The sequence below is a fragment of the Carcharhinus amblyrhynchos genome, chromosome 7 (genome assembly GCF_965287045.1).
Source record: "Carcharhinus amblyrhynchos chromosome 7, sCarAmb.v2.hapA, whole genome shotgun sequence".
NCBI lineage: Eukaryota > Metazoa > Chordata > Chondrichthyes > Carcharhiniformes > Carcharhinidae > Carcharhinus > Carcharhinus amblyrhynchos.
Window position 1 is genome coordinate 14,611,798 of NC_137330.1, and position 17,317 is coordinate 14,629,114.

The window sequence follows — 17,317 nt, forward strand, 5'->3', positions numbered from 1 at the left end:
ATCGGACCATCAGGAAAATGAAAGAATTATCTCATGAGATTCCCAAGGGGAAGGAAATCTGATATCCTTACCCAGTCTGGCCTACATGTGACTCTAGACCCGTAGATATGTGGTTGACTCTTAACTGCCCTCTGAAATAGCCTCACAAGATGATCCTCTCAATTTATGGGCAATTAGGGATGGGCAACAATTGCTGGCCTTGCCAGCAAAGGATAAAAGAATGGAAGAATAAAACAATGAAGGAATAAAGTAAAATTGTAACAAGTCATAGAATCATACAATGGCTATTGCACAGAAAAAGGCTACTCAGTATGTCATTTTTGTTCTATTTCTTCATAACTCAACTAGTCCCACTCTGATCCCTTTTCCCTGTAACCCTGCAAGTATTTCTTTTTCCTTCGAGAATGACTCAATCCTGTTTTGAGTGGCTTGATTGATGCTGTCTTCACCATGCCCTCAAGTGGTGAATCCTTGATCCTAACTACTCAGGTTTTCTCCCATGTCACCATCGCTCCTTCTGCCAACCCACTGAAATAGCCGTCCTCTGGTTCTCAATCCTTCTGCCAATGGGAACAGTTTCTCCTTCCCCAGCTCTGTCCAGGCCCCTCATAGTTTTGAACACTTACATCAAACCCCTTCTTAATCTTTTCTTTTCTAAGGAGAACAGTCCCAGTTATTCCAACCATGTAGCTGAAGTTCCTCATCCCTGGAACCATGTGGGCAGCAGTGATTCTGGAAGGCAGCTCACCACCACCTTCATAAGGGCAACTAGAGAAGGACAATAAATGCTGGCTGTGTCCCATAAATGAGTAAAAAAAAAATGCTATGTAATTCTATGAAATACTGGCACTCCTCAGATGAGTTTCTACGCCATATGTTTCAAAGTATTAATGTGCATATTTTCCAAGCTGTCAGGCATATTAACGCAATGAAATTGGTCCGTGTGGTATCAATTACAAGCATCTGTAGATTTATCTGGTAGGTTAGGGAGCAATCAATGATTACTGTCTTTATTAACAATTAGCTGTTTAGTCATGAGAAGATTCATTGTGAATGCTTTGAACAGTATTGGGTTAAAGCCACACTGCAAAATTACTAATGAATATATAATTAATTGCAGTGAGGAACATGTTAACAAATCTGAGAAAAAGGATGCCATAAATATAATTAATATTTATATCTAATGTATCCATTAACAGGGTGGACAGGGGAAGTTGATATGAACACATTAATTACACCTTTATTAAACCATTTGTTAATAGAATTAATTAGTAAGTTTGTTAATAAATTTAAAGATATATTTCTGGCCATCGTTTTTAACAGATTTGTTAACAGGTTCATCACTGCATAAAATTAGGCATCAGTTACTGATTTTGCACAATGCAGTTTTAACCCTGTAGCGTCCAAAGAGTCACAAGTGCGACTAACCAGGCTGCGATTTGAGATGGTGAATGTTGGGAATGGCACTCAGGCAGCATCCAACAGAAGATGGTGGCTTGACGTGCGACATTGGAGCTTTTAATCAAACTGAGAGACTGGCCAAAGTCTACCGTCCTCCTTTGCAGTGCTGCTGACAGCGAAGGGAATTTTGTATGGAATGCCGGATTTTCTGTTCTCGCTCACAGCGGGTCCTGCTATGGTGCAGACTGGAGAATTCCCCCACGGTCTCAGCACACCAGCTGGGCTGTCTCTCCCCTTCCAGCTGCTACACATTTCTGTCCATTTCTTTGTTTGCATTTGAGATTTGCAGCATCCATGGGCTTTGCTTTCTTTTTTTATTCATTGGTGGGACATGGGAGTCACTCGCTGGTCAGCAATTATTGCCCATCCCTCGGTGCCTTTGAACTGAGCGGCTTGCCAGGCCATTTCAGAGGGCAGCTGAGAGTCACCCATATTGCTGTGGCTCAGGGGTCACACGTCAGCAAGACCAAGTAAGGACGGAAGATTTCCTTTCTTAAAGAACATGGGTTTTTTATGACAATGGTTTTCTGGTCATCAGTAGATTCTTAATTCCAGATATTTTTTATTGTATTCAAATTCCGCCACTTGCCCTGGTGGGATTCGAACTCAGAACACTAGCTGCATTTTTGGATTAATAGCCTAGTGATAATACCACTAAGCCATCACCTCCCCAGAAGGGGATACTTGTGTGATGGAGTGAAGTTGGATAGATGCAGTTCCACCAACAATTAAGGTGTTTGGCAATTCAGCCAGCCTGTATGATTGATGCCCCATCCATCACCTTAAACACACAGGCCCTCCATCATTGCTGAAATACATAAAGCAGTATGCAATGTAGGAGGAAGACTGGACGGCCAGTATTACTGCCTTATAATATCCAAGCAAATACATAGCCCTTTACGAACCTTCCCTTTAAAGATAACTGCAGCTGGAGTGGCAGGAGAGTTCCCTCAGACAGCTGAACTTCAAAGGGGAGGTTTAGAAGCAATAGGAAGCTGAAAAAGGATGATAGTTGCAGAGTTGAAAAGATGTCCTCGGTGCTCTGGTTTTGTGTTGCGTGCGTTTTTACAAATAAAATGCTGTTTGAAACTTGGATGGTTCAATGTCTATTGTTAGGGAAGAAAGACTCAAGATGCTAGGACCCTGCAATGGTAATATCTCAAGGATGCACTATAGCAACTTGTCAACAAGTCCCTCCCATACACACGACTCTACCAACTAGAAGGACAAGGTCAGCAGACACGTGGGAGGACTACCATCTGCAAACCACAGATAGAAACATAGAAACTCTGGATGACTACAGAGACTTGGATGACTCGGGGACAGGACTTCAAGTGCCGGGTTTCAGGTATTTCAGAAGGGATAGGGAGTGGCACTGTTGATCAGAGATAGTGTCATGGCTGCAGAAAAGATGGACGCCATGGAGGGATTGTCTATGGAGTCTCTGTGGGTGGAGGTGAGGAACAGGAAGGGGTCAATAACTTTACTGGGTGTTTTCTACAGGCCGCCCAATAGTAACAGGGATGTTGAGGAGCAGATTGGGAAGCAGATCCTGGAAAGGTGGAATAATAACAGAGTTGTCACGATGGGAGATTTTAATTTTCCAAATATTGATTGGAATAAGAACATAAGAACATAAGAAATAGGAGCAGGGGTAGGCCAACTAGCCCTTCGAGCCTGCCCCGCCATTCAATAAGATCATGGCTGATCTGTCGTGGCTCAGTTCCACATTCCCGCCCTCTCCCCATAACCCTTAATCCCTTCTCTCATCAAAAACCCATCAACCCGCGTCTTAAAAATATTTAGCGAGGCAGCCTCCACCACTTCAACGGGCAGAGAATTCCAGAGATTCACCACCCTTTCAGTGAAGAAGTTCCTCCTCAACTCTGTTCTAAACCGCCCCCCCTTTACCTTGAGGCTATGCCCCCTAGTCCGACTATCCTTTCTGAGCGGGAAGAGTCTCTCCACCTCTATCCTATCCATCCCATTCATCATCTTATACGTCTCAATGAGACCTATAAGATGATGAATGGGATGGAATCTCCCCAGGTAAGAGGTTTAGATGGGGAGGAGTTTGTTAGGTGTGTTCAGGATGGTTTCTTGACACAGCATGGGGTAATGGGGATAGGGCCCGGGTGGGATTGTGGTTGGTGCATACTCAATGGCCCGAATGGCTTCCTTCTGCACTGTAGGGTTCTGTGATTCTATGAATTGTGCTGTGATGCAGAAGAGAGATGTTAGTTTTCAGGGCCTAACCTCTCACTCCATCTCCAGCACATTGGTGTATAACTACTTAAGTGACTTTGCATGAAGGCTTTTACCATTTGGGACGATATAGATTTAGCCACAATGAATGTGGGCAAGAATAAAAAGCTAAATGAGGGAAAGTACAAGTTATTCCTAAAAGTAAAAATGATTCATTTTTCTTTGAAGGCCAGAAAATCTGAAGGCTCTATCGGTACAACAAGCAAGATAATTTATTACTGGCAGTATGTGGAAGTGTCAAAGGTCATCAGACTGGAACGTGCACCAGCCACACAGGGTGAATGGTGGGAGATTGATCGCTATATTCAAACACCAATGATTAATAGGTTCCAGAGTTCACACACTGTAGCATCTTCATGGCAAATTCGGATTGATTTCACTCGGATGGAAGATGGCCCATGTGCTGTTGTTAGGACAGAGACTGTCAATAAAGGCAGCAGCTTGTTTTAATATGGTTGGAAAGTTTTGGCACTATTTCAATCCTCGCCGCCCCACCACCCCCCGCCCCCCCCCCCCCCCCCCCCCCCCACCTCAAGCTCTCACCCTAACAATGTGCCGCCCTAATAATGATACTCCAGAGATAGTGATGAAGGTTTCCTTCAGAGTAGAATGAAGCACTTGTTTATTATTTACTTTAATTTATTTATTATTGCCACAAGTAGGCTCACATTAACACTGTAATGAAGTTACTGTGAAAATCCTCCAGTCACTACACTCCACAACCTATTAATTATTGGCCTGTTTGGGTACACTAATGGAGAATTTAGCATGACCAGTGCATTTAACCAGCTCATCTTTCGGTCCGTGGGAGGAGACTGGAGTACCCGGAGCAAGCCCACACGGACACGGGGAGAGCGCACAGACGGTGACCCAAGCCGGGAACTGAACCTGGGTCCCTGGCGCTGTGAGGCAGCAATGCTAACCACTGTGTCACCGTGCCACCCTACTTTCTAAATGGACTGATGTTCTACGTGCCGTACTGAGCAGGGGGTCTTTCAAAATGGAACAATCATAACACACACACAGAAACAGTCTTGCCCCTTTGTCTTTAAACTTCCAACTTTTTCCTGTAAGACTATAAGACATGGGAGCAGATATAGGCCATGTGGGCCATCTACTTGACAACCATTGTGCCCAGGTGATTCCTCTCAACTTCCTTGTGTTCTAACAGTGCCCACGGCAAACAGAGAAAGACAGCAGAAACCATGAATTCAAGATGTGAAAAATATGATAAACCTCATAAAACCCACCATTAACTTGATGATTTGGTGACTTGCATTTTTTTTTAGGTAAAGCTTTAGTCTTAATTTGGATAATTTCATAAGCGTGCCAACCTCCATCTATTTCAATCAAACAGTAATCAGGCATTTGCTGCTTTTGATACAATTATCGTAACAGACAAGTCGCTCGATGGTAATACTGAGATTCACCTGATAGAAGAAACTGGGGTAAGGTGTCTTATTTTGAGATCCTGTTCCTTGTCACTGGGGCTAATTTTAACTGTGGGCAATGGAATAAATCAGGTAATAATGAACTGACTGCCTATTATATATGCTTTCTATTGATGTCAATATTGTTAAAATCTGATTTGCATTGTTCTACTGCAGTTAAGATTACCCCTTCCAAAGTTCCAACTCTGAGGAAAAAAAAATATGGAGCAGGTTCCTTCACAAATCACAGCTCTAGAATGACACAACATGTCTTTGTCTTCAATGTCTTTGTCATTTAACAACTTAAAGATACCATGAAAGCAATATTCAGTCGCAGGGAAAACAGAAAATGCTGGAAAAACTCAGCAGGTCAGGCAGCAGCTGTGGAGAGAGACACAGAGTTCATGTTTCAAGCCCGCATGACTCTTAGTATCGTTGGCGGAAAATTTCAGGCCGTTCCTGCTGGCAGGGTCCCCCTCGCTGCGGGTTCCCCAACGGCAGAAGGTGCAGGCAACGGGGAACCCGTTGACAGCAGCGGGACTGGAAGATCTCGCTCCCGGCAAATCGTGGGCCACCTCCACCACTGCAAAACACACTGCTGGGGCGAGGGGTATATGCCAGCTGCTAACTCGGCTTCTCTCAACAGAGGATGCCAGACTTGCCGACCTTTCATGGCATTTTCTCTTTGTATTTCACATTTCCAAAACCCCCCAGTATTTTGTTTTCATTCAGTTGCTGTAGGGACACAAAAATGCATAGTTAAAGGCACCTGTTGCAAACTTGTAGGAAATTTGACTCTGGGAATGAAGGGAAATTTCAGGATTTTCTATCCACAGCCAGACTCCCGATAGTCATTCCTGTCGTGTGGAGCAAGTGTGCAAGTTTATAAATTCTACCGCCAAGCACATACATCACAAGGCTTTCCATTATAACAAGGATCCACTGCATGTGTCAGTCGCCACTGTTAGCAGCACACCGCAGGTCTCAGCTTTGGTTACTGAAATGAGCACGCAAACAATGCTGAGTTGGTTTTAAAAAAATGACCCTCCAGACCTGTCACATACAACTCCAATGACTCGTGCATCTCAATGTACGCACTCGCCCCACCCCACCCAAATGCCATGTGATCTTTTGCGAGATGCAAACAGACACACAAAGAAAACATCCGGGGTAGGAGGGATGTTCTGGGAAAACGAGTCGAAGAAATCATTGCTGTCTGAAGTACTGAGGAAATAACAGCCTTGTGGGGACTTACGTTTTGCTGAAATCCCAGAGAGCGCAGTAAGGATTGTGAGTGCCCTGTAAAAAGAGAAAACACTTGTAAATAAATATTCTTCTTATGTTCTCTTCCTGGTCAATGAGATATGCATAATGAAGGGTCTGTTTTAATTGTAAATTACAGTAAAATAAGCTGATAGTCTGGTCCTGATAGCTTCTACTCAAAAACAAAAAGTCACATTGATCCTATCCACAGGGTATCAAGTTGTGATTGCATGTTCTTAGCAGGTGAGTAATATGACTTGGCCAAGGTGTATGTGTTGCCCAGTTGTTCTGAGAATGTTCAGGCAATCATGCATATGAATTAGGAATTGGGTTAGGCCACTTAAGCCTGCTCCACCATTCAATAAGATCATGGCTAATCTGATTGTAACCTCAACCTCGCATTCCCACATACCCCCGCTATAACCTTTCACCACCCTCTTGTTAATCAGGAATCTAATGTGGTGGGCCCACTTGCTTTAAGTGATTGGGGTAAGGATAGGCAATATTGTGCCAACCATCTGTGCCATGGCACACTTTCTCCACAGCAATGCCTTGGTGCTGATTGTTTGAAATTTGGCATTCTTGCATTTGTCCTGATGAGTGCAAAATGAAAACCTTCAGCAATATATTTCTTTTTTTCAGTGATACTCATTTTTATCCTAGTTGATGGGACTGACTTTCTGGGTGGGGCCGAGGGCAAACATTTTTTACAATGACCAGGTAGAATTTGATCCCATTGCTGTTACAAGCTTCCAAGTCAACTTCAGAGGATAATGTATAAGAGAATTTCCTGAGTCTGCACTCTTGAGTCACAATCCTTATCTACAAAGGAACATTGCCAAGAAAACCACTGCTGAAGTGTCACCCCATGTTGTGTAGGGGCTGTAATCAAGTATAGGTCAGGTCTGCTACGGGTGATAGTTACCCTTCTCCAAAGGCCATTAGTGAGCCAGATAACTCTAATGGTAAGTTTTGTCTCATGGCAACCATTATAGAATTAAAGAATCCTTACAATGCAGAAGTAGGCCACTCAGCCCATTGAGCCTGCACTGGCAGCAATCCCACCCAGGCCCTATCACCGTAACCCTAAGTACCCTACTAATCCCCCGGACATCAAGGGACAATTTAGCACAACCAATCAACCTAACTCGCACATCTTTGGAGTGCGGGAGGAATCCAGAGCACCCGAAGAAAACCCACGCAGGAAAACTTGCAAACTCCATACAGAGAGTCACCTGAGGTCAGAATCGTACCCGGGTCCCTGTCGCTATGAGGCAGCACTGGGCCACCATGGCACCCTATCAGATAGTTAAATGCTGATGAAGTTCTGAATACATACTGCAGTCAGCTATAATGTGGAGCCTTGCTCAAACTGAAGGTAAAATATAACACAGATGTCAATTTGCATGGACGGCTCTCAAATGAGGAGTTAACCCTTCGCAAAGCAAGCAACGATCTTATCCTTTTAAATACTCAGCCCTTTGTTATTGAAATAACTGAATTGATTTCCTGTAATTTTCTTGTGATTGATGTTACAACCTATAATTAGAGAACCGCACCGAGCTAAAGAACAACTCATAATTCAACACATTTACAAATTGCGATGGCATTCTATTTTTGATCCTGGCACACAACAATAACCCTCATTTATAGAAGACCCATCGCATTGTCCAACCATCCCCTTAGGTTTACTATGCCAGAGGAGGAGTGACAGCCATCAAGGACTTAGAAGTCAGGAGAACTGACCGGAAACAGGATTGAGGTGACAAATTCTGAGGCAGCTGTTGCGCGAGGGAATTGTGATTTAGGGAGAGGATTTCTTGGCAGAGCAGGCTTAACGGTGGGAGATTGTGGATGGGAATGAAGCAACATGGCTAGTGGGCAGAGGCACGTTGAGTCAAGAACAAAGACGGTTAACCTTAATTCATCTGGAGTCAGGGCAGAGAGGAGATAGCAGAGCCAGAGTGTAGCTAAGTGGAGGTAGGAACATTGGGAGTTGGCAACCCTGTATGCAGGATAGGCATAATAAAAATTGAGATCGTTCTGGGTTGTGACTAAGGTGGGGGCAGTGGGGTTATAGATGGAAGCAGAGGAGAAATTGAGCTTTTTGGAACATTGACAAGGGGATGTGAAATGTAATGGTTGAACAACATTCTTGAGTTGGAAGTAAAATGGTGTTGGCGACTGGATGCACAGCATGGTTAAGAAGCATCATCCAGTTCTATCGCATGGGTAGAATCAGAATCCTTATAGTGCAGAAGGAGGCCATTTGGCCCATCGAGCCTGCACCAACAACAATCCACCCAGCCCCTATCCCTGTAACCCCACACATTTACCCTGATAAGCCCCCTAATCTACACATTTTGTGATACTAAGTGGCAATTTAGCATGGTGAATCAACCTAACCCATACATCTTTGGATTGTGGGAGGAAACTCGCACACACAAGAGGAGAACATGCAAACTCCCCACAGTCACCCGAGGCCGGGATTGAACCCGGGTCCCCAGTGTTGTGAGGCAGCAGTGCTAATCACTGTGCCACCATGCTGCCCCAAGGGCACATGAGGTTGCAATTACTGCCTGGAGCCTGATGCAGTCCCAGGGAGTTAGGATAACAAAATTCAGAGAGATTGGTAATGTCATTCACCCTATAAGCTAGAGGCACAGGCTCCTGCTCTCAGGTTCAAATCCCACAATGACCGCTGGTGACACTTAAATTCAATTAATAAAATCTGGAATTGAAAGCTAGTCTCAGAAATTGTAGCCATGACAACTACCACTGAATGATATAAAACCCGCCTGGTTCACTAATGTCCTTTGGGGAAGGAAATCAACCACCTTTACCCACTCTGGCCTACGTGTGACTCAGGACCCATAGCAACGTGGTTGACTCTGAAATGGCCTGAAAAGCCATTCAGTTCAAGGGCATTTGGGGAAGGGCGACAAATGCTGGCCTTACAGTTAATGCGTACATCACCTGGAATAACAAAAACAAATAAACACAGCCAATGAATTTATACATTTTTACTTGTCCTCCTTCCTGATTTGAGGGAGGTGGGGGAGGGTTGCAGGGCAGAGAAAAGAAAAGAGTTTCAGTCATTTGTGTTACAGTACATCCAGTATGAGGAGTGTGTGAGGACTCTGGGTCTGTACTCAGTGGAGTTTGGAAGAATGAGGGGAGGTCTCATTGAAACTTACAGAATACCGTAACTCCTGGATAGAGTGGGACACGGGTAAGGTGATTCCATTAATTGGAGAGACTGGGATCCGTGGGCCCAGCCTCAGAGTAAACGGACAATTCTTTAGAACTGAGATGAGAGGGTATTTTTTTCAGCCAGAGGGTGGTGAATTTATGGAATTCATTGCTACGGAAGATTGTGGAGATTGGGAAAAAGGCTGGAGAATGGGGCTGAGAAACTTATTAGCCCTGACTGGATGGCAGAGCAGACTCAACGGGCTAAATGGCCTAATTCTGTTCCTATGTCTTATAGTAATTAGGCTGCCCTGAGGGAGTTTGTTATCATCATGGTGCTCTGGACTGAAACATAAGGATTGGTTTTGCAGGATGGGGAGGCTGCACTTGAGAAAACCAAAAGTCAAGATCCAGGAAGACTCTCCTTTGCACTCGTCCTTCGATCAGTGCTCTGCTGGTGTGAGTCTGCAGTTTGTGTGTCTCGCAAGCATGTTGCCCTTTAGAACTGACAACTAGTCCAAGGTTAATATTCTGGAACAGTCTATAGGAAACAAAGAAGTACTTACGTTTACCAAGTGTGCCAGCTCGATTTCCAGTATAGATTCTGCGATTTTTGGTTTTGGCCTTACTGTCACGGCAATCACTTTTGAGTTCACGACGGTGTAATTTCTGTGGGTTAAAAAGCAAGAGAAAATGGATTTAAGATTCGAACGTGCATACAAATATACAAATTTGATTCTCAGAGGCTAGTTCCCCGGGTTGAAATGGTCGCCACGAGAGGACACAGATTTAAGGTGCGGGGAGGCAAGTACAGAAGGGATGTTCGGGGTAAGTTTTTCACTCAGAGGGTGGTGAGTGAATGGAATCGGCTGCCGTCAGTGGTGGCGGAGGCGAACTCGCTGGGGTCTTTTAAAAGACTTCTGGATGAGTATATGGGATTTAATGGGATTGGGGGTTATAGATAGGTCTATGGATTGGTAGGTATTGATGTGATCGGCGCAACTCGTGGGCCGAAGGGCCTGTTTGTGCTGTAGTGCTCTATGTTCTATGTTCTAAATCAGGAGCGGGATTTTCGCCCCTCAAGCCTGCTCTGCCATTCAGTAAGCTAAGGGTTGATCTGATTGTTGTCGCGACTCCACACTCTGCCCACGCCCGATAACATTTGACTCCACTGTTCGTCAAGAATCCATCTAGCTCTCCCTTAAAAATATTCATTGACTCTTCCGCCAATGCTCTCTGAGGAGGAAAGTCCCAAAGACTCACAATCTTCTGAAAGAAAACACTTTTTCTTTTTTACTGTTTTAAATGGGAGCCCCCCTTATTTTTTAAACAGCATTCCTGAATGCTAGTCTCGCTCACAAAGGGAAACATCCTTTCAGCTTGCACCCTGTCAAGCCCCCTCTGGATTTTATGAGGATGGCCTTACCCAAAAAAAAACTCTGAGTGCCAAATGAGCACATGAATGGGCGAAATTCATGCCTTTTTTTTGGGGCGAGTTAAATAAAAGAGATCTTGACAAAGTTGCAATTTGCCAGTTGGGAGACGGAAGGGAGCCGAATTCACCTGAAATCTGACAGCAGAACCGCGCACGTGCGGGTTTCTTCATCACTTCAACCATTGGTGGCCTTGCCTTCAGCAGCATCGGCCAAATGCTTGGTGTGAGTTATAACGATATAAAGACATCACTCGTAAGGGATTGTGCAAACACTGCATGGGTTCATTTATTAATTCTAGGCAAATGTGAGCGTATGCACATGGATAGAAAGCTTGAGGGCATCAGCAGCAAGGCTGTGCATCTTGTCTTGCTGTGGAGATGTCGGCGTTGGACTGGGGTAAACACAGTAAGAAGTCTCACAACACCAGGTTAAATTCCAACAAGTTTTTGCTACCAAATGAACCTGTTGGACTTTAACCTGGTGTTGTGAGACTTCTTACTATCTTGTTTTGCTCCAGGTCAAAGTGAAACTAAGACTGGACCGTGTAACACATTTCCCTTAAAGTGATGACATGCTGCTATCCTTAAAGGTATATTACAACAGTATACTCTGGAATTCCCACTTAAACCTCTCTAACCTTCTCCTTTCTCTCTTTAAGTCAATCTATTCAACCAAGTTTTTGGTCTCTTATCCTAAAACCATCTTGGGTTGCTCACTACCATAAATAAATTGATAATTGCTGCCGTGAAGACTTCAGGGTGTTAATAATATGATGTAAGTACCAGTTATTGTTGTGATTGTCAGTTGACGCTCAGTTAATTTCTTCAAGTGTGACTTGGAACTATACTGCCATTCTTTCACTCTCTCACTGTCTCTGGGTCAAAATCCTGAAGTTCCACACTGGATTCGCAATGCAAAACAACAGAGGCGGCAGAGGGGTTAGCACTGCTGCCTGACAGCACCAAGAACTCAGGTTCGATTCCAGCCTTGGGCCACTGCCTGTGTGGAGTTTGCACATTCTCCTTGTGTCTGTGTGGGTTTCCTCCAGGTGCTCCGGTTTCCTCCCACAGTCCAAAAGTGTGCAGATTAGTTGGATTGCCCATGCCAAATTGCCTCTTAAGAGTCCAAAAACGTGCAAATTAGGTGGCTTGGCCTTGCTAAATTGCCCCTTAGTCTCCAAAGATGTGCTGGTTAGGTGGATTGACCATGCTAAATTACCCTTTGGTGAGTGTGAGTTAGGTGGATTGGCCGTGGTAGAGGCATGGGGTTACGGGGATAGGGTGAGATGGGCCTGGGTAAGATTATCTTTTGGAGAGGCAGTCCAGACTTGATGGACTGAATGGCCCCCTTCTACAGAGTCGGGATTCTGTGGTTCTAATTGCATACATCAAATCTTCTCAAACTGAAAGAACTGCTATTTTTGTGAAAGTATATCTTTAATTAAAAAAACTGCCCAGTTTTAAAACATCTTTTCGATCTTGTGTAAATGAACCAATTGAATTTCACCTCTATTTTGTAAATTTGCTGACAGTAATAGTGTTAAAAATATCTCTGAAAATGTACAGAGATTTCAGCTCACTCCTGTCATAATGTTGACAAGTCTAAGGGCCACTGAATTTAGATGTACCATTCCTGGGTCTTAAGCCCAAGTATTCAGCCTCTACCTATCCCAAACAAGCTATTTGTATAGAAGAGGGAAGGGACACACAATGCCAAGTGCTCCTGTCTCACCCCCCAATGAGTATTGGCACATAAGCTCTGGTCAGGTGTACTTGCCAACCAATCGAAGTGGATCAATCTCAGAGTGTAAGTGATGATCATGGAAAATTCTCAGTGCAGACTCGATGGGCTGAATGGCCGCCTTCTACACTGTCGGGATTCTATAATTCTGAAGTGGAAGCATTTTTTTCAAAAGGGACGCATTCAGAACACATGTACAGGAACACCCCTACCTCCAGGATTTCCTCCAAGCCACTCAACGTGCGACTTGGAACTATACTGCCATTCTTTCACTCTCTCACGGTCGCTGGGTCAAAATCCTGGAACTTCCTCCCTAATGGCACTTGGGTGCATCTACAACTTTATGAACTGTGGTGGCTCAAGAAGGTAACACACTCCCATCTTCCTGGGGGCAATTAGAGATAAGCAACCTCATCAGTAATTCTTACACCCTGCAAATGAATTGCAAAATGGATCTTAACTGAAGTTTAAGGAACAGTGCCTTCCTTGGGCACGTTACGGTTTCTGGATTCAACAGTGAATTCCGGTCATAATCACTAGGTTTATTTTTGGGTGGTAACTGATTGGTGACGATTTGGAGTTTCCTATTTACACCTCGCCATTTATTTCTTACTGTCCCATTCCCAGCCCCTTCCCCGCACACTCTCATGCCTTTTGTCAGAACCTTTTCTGATGGGATATCCCATCAGAGACCTTCCCATTTGTCCTCACGGCCACCCCCATCAATCTCACCCTCTCCATATTCACCACTGACTGAAACCTCTTGAACATTTTCCAGTCCTGACCAAAGGACAGGAACTGGAACAAATGGGTGAAATCGCACCAAAAAATGGCAGCGTTGTTTCCAATGGGGAAACTGATCAGTTTTTTTCTCCAGTTCCTGCCAAAAAGAAAATCAAAGTGGAGGGGTGGGGAGGACCTAAACACACTGGCAGTGTTTGGCAGCCATCTTTAAAGGGCACCCCAATCAGAATCAGAGTAAACCTTGCCCCCAGTACATCACGGAGAACCCAGAGGTCCCCCTCCCCACCCTGAATGGAGATGGTACTTCTCTAAAGCCACCCCTGTCCAATCATCGCCTCTTTTCCCGAATCCCCACTACCGATCATTGGCCTCTCTGCTCACCCCGATCATTGGTACCTTCTTCCTCTGCTCCCCCCAGTCATCAGCCCTTCTCCCCACCTCCAATCATTGTCCTCTTCTTCTCCCCCTCCACCCGATTACATCGGCACTTCCCACCTCCCGTTCCCCACCATGCTCCTCACAGTCTGAGCTGGCACCCACCTCCACCATGACCACCACACCCACTCTTCCCAACCCACGATGGTCACTGCTGGCATCTCCTACTCCTGGCCAGTACCATATTTAAATAACTCCCCTCCCCCCACTCACTGGAGGTCCACCCCTTGGTACACCTTGGCCACTGCCAGACTGGCATAGGACATGGAGCCAACCTGTGCCAAGAGTCTATGATGTGGGAATGCCGGCGTTGGACTGGCGTAAACACAGTAAGAAGTCTGACAACACCAGGTTTTAGTCCAACCGATTTATTTGATAATACTCACAAGCTTTCGAGGGGACTGCCTCTTCGTCAGGTGAATGGAGAGTTCTGGCCTCAGACAGAGCGTATAAAGCACAGACAGTTTAGAGATTCTGAATCTAATCTCTAATCTCTAAACTGTCTGTGCTTTATACGCTCTGTCTGAGGCCAGAGCTCTCCATTCACCTGACGAAGAGGCAGTCCCCTCGAAAGCTTGTGAGTATTATCAAATAAATCGGTTGGACTAAAACCTGGTGTTGTCAGACTTTTTACTCCAAGAGTCTATGACAGTGAGCCTATCACTATCAGGCCACGTCCCCCTCTCCGCCGCTGGACTGTGCTTGCCTTCACAGCTCTGGGGACACCCCCACAATAGGTTCACATCTTGGCGAACCTGTTGTAAATGAAGCCAGTGTGATGCCTGCTGAATATCCGGAGTGGGCGGGGAGGGGGTAGAATCTCGGAGAGACTGCTCGCTAATGACGTGCTGATGTACTGAAACAAGCTTTTAACGGCGCTGCAGCATGTTTCGTGCTACTCCATCAGCGAGGGGCTGGTAAGATCGCAATTCAGAAACTGGCCGGCTCTCTGGATTTGGAGCAAGTGCCTCCATTCCCACAGACAGATGGTGCAGGCTCAAAATTGCCCCAAGGATTCCATTCCTTTGGTTGTTGCCTGATCGGCTGAGGATTTCCAACATCTGCTTTTTTATTTTTAAATTGTCTTCCAAAAATTATCTTGGCACATTACCTTCCCTCATCTTCTCCAAATAGCATCCTTGATTATTTAAGTGCTGCCAAACCACCCCAGCCTCTCCCGTGAGTTTAGTGTAGGGCAGGCCTTAAGCCTCCCACAGCAGGAATGTGAATTTCAACAGTGAACCAGTGTTATTCTGAACCAAACATTAGAATGGTGGTCAACTGAGCGAATCGACCCCTGCCCCTCCCCACCCTCAGCATCTTCTTCAACGAGTTACAATATACTGGCAGACAAAGAGGACAAAATTGTCCAGCCCTTCCTGCTGGCGGGATCTTCCAGTCCTGATGGGATCTTTCAGTCCCTGTGGGATCTTCCAGTCCTGATGAGATCTTTCAGTTCTTCACAGGATCTTCCAGTCCTGATGGGATCTTCCAGTCCCCATGGGATCTTCCAGTCCTGATGAGATCTTTCAGTTCTTCACAGGATCTTTCAGTCCTGATGGGATCTTCCCGTTCTGGTAAACGTTAATCCACACCCCGCCAATCCCACTCCCACTCCCACAATACCCCCACTCCCCCGCCCCACCCACCTCGACCCCCGGAGACACAACCAGTGAACAAAGTAAATGGCCATTGACTTTGGCAAGTACGAGAGGATCCCGGAGGCAGCCTCCTGCCCCCCCTCCCCCCAATCCTTCCCGCCCCACTGGAAAACCCACTGCGGCGGGGGTTGGGGGAAGTGGGAAAATCTCAGCCGGCATATTTGGATATTGAGGAAACAAGCCGGCCACCAAAAATTGTCAGCATTCATGTATTTTTGTTGTGGTGCCGCAAAATTGAAGGAATTCTTTATGATATCACAACGCTGAAAACTCAGTAGGCTTGCAGAGCTGGTTGTCCATCCAGGTTCACGCAGTGAGGAGGCCGTGGGCCTTGACATCTCTGATTTCCTGGGCCGAATGCCACAGCTCTTCGGGAACATCTGATCGCGGAATCAGTCCTTGGGCATCTCCACATTCTCACGTCCACCCTCCAACTCAGGGACTTTGCAATCACAGATTAAGTAGCACAAGAGGGACTGCCTATAACACCAGGTGGTTCTTTAGTGGAAGGAACCCCTACACCACCTCCAGTATTTATTTCCTCCCTCAATTACTTATCCATTTGCCTTTGGGAAGGGACTGTTGAATCTTTCGCGACTGCTCTTTCAGGTGACAATGACTTAAAACAGAATTCTCCTCCTGTCACCCTCTGGGTTCTGTTGCCAATTTCCTGCGCCCTCCCGCTGCTGACCCTTCCGCCATGAGAAATCATGGACAAAATTCCCCCAGCCTCCCAGCTTTGTGCTTCCCTCCAGCGGGAGGTGGTGCGTAGTTTGCTGAATTCTCTGGTCTCACTGCTGTTAGTGGGAATTCCCATCGACCTCAAGCCCACATCAGCTGAAAACCCTGCCGGCGGGACTGGAGAATCCCACCGGTGTGAATGGCCGGAGAACTCTGGTCCATTTCTCCTTATCCACCCCTGTCAAAACCCTTCCAGATTTTGAATGCCTCGATCTAATCCTCTGTGCGCCGCCCTTGATATTATGCCTTGAACTGGCAGCATTTGCTTCCTACCTGCTTAACTCACAGTTGTCAGTGGATACAAAAAGTATGAAAGGAGAGAAAATCTGAAGTGTGGCTTTCTGACAGTCAGTTCTAATGAAGGAAGCATTAGTGATCCGAATTTCTAAAGTACCCAGCTGCCCAGGGACTTTGCTTTCAAGCGCAGAGCTTTTAAAGCAACTGTTTTTCCTCAGTTCAATGATGTTGTAAGTGTTACTCCTTTAATAACTGCGGATAGGAATGTATTTATAACCATCAGCACATGTTGCTCTGTCATTTTCTGTTCAATTAGCCCTATTCACGCTGCTGGAAATCATTATGTGGTCCAGAGGAAACAATTGCCTTGGAATTGGCAGCTAGTGCAATGTAAGTCAATCTGGTCTGAAATAAATGATCAGTTGTCAGAGAGGGTCTGAAAGTCTTAACGAGCCTGACATCAAATTAGCTTCTTCAGATTTTCCCTTCAGTGGATTTGATTCATGAGGGATGGGCAGAGTTTTAAAAAGAGAGATCAGTGCAGTGCAGCGAGAGCTGCAGGGCTTTGTAATGAACGGATTGTTCGCTTGGGAATTGTTGTGATGATGAAGGGACAACTTAACCCTTTGCTGTGGCACCCACGGGTGCTCGCCTGCTGTCGCGCGACCAGCTCATGCACCCTGAGCAACGGGCCTGTCTTATTTGGAGAATT

General features: G+C 45.5%; 1 protein-coding gene across 1 annotated transcript in view; it reads right to left on the reverse strand.

The window, feature by feature from the left end:
- The window catches only part of adgrb3 (adhesion G protein-coupled receptor B3), a 791,427-nt gene that overhangs the window by 318,845 nt on the left and 455,265 nt on the right, over positions 1 to 17,317 (reverse strand). Inside the window, exons 15-16 of the mRNA XM_080191979.1 lie at positions 10,178 to 10,280; positions 6,412 to 6,455 (exon numbers count right to left, since the gene is read on the reverse strand). Coding sequence (XP_080048105.1) covers positions 6,412 to 6,455; positions 10,178 to 10,280 — 147 coding nt within the window. The remainder of the gene's footprint in view (positions 1 to 6,411; positions 6,456 to 10,177; positions 10,281 to 17,317) is intronic.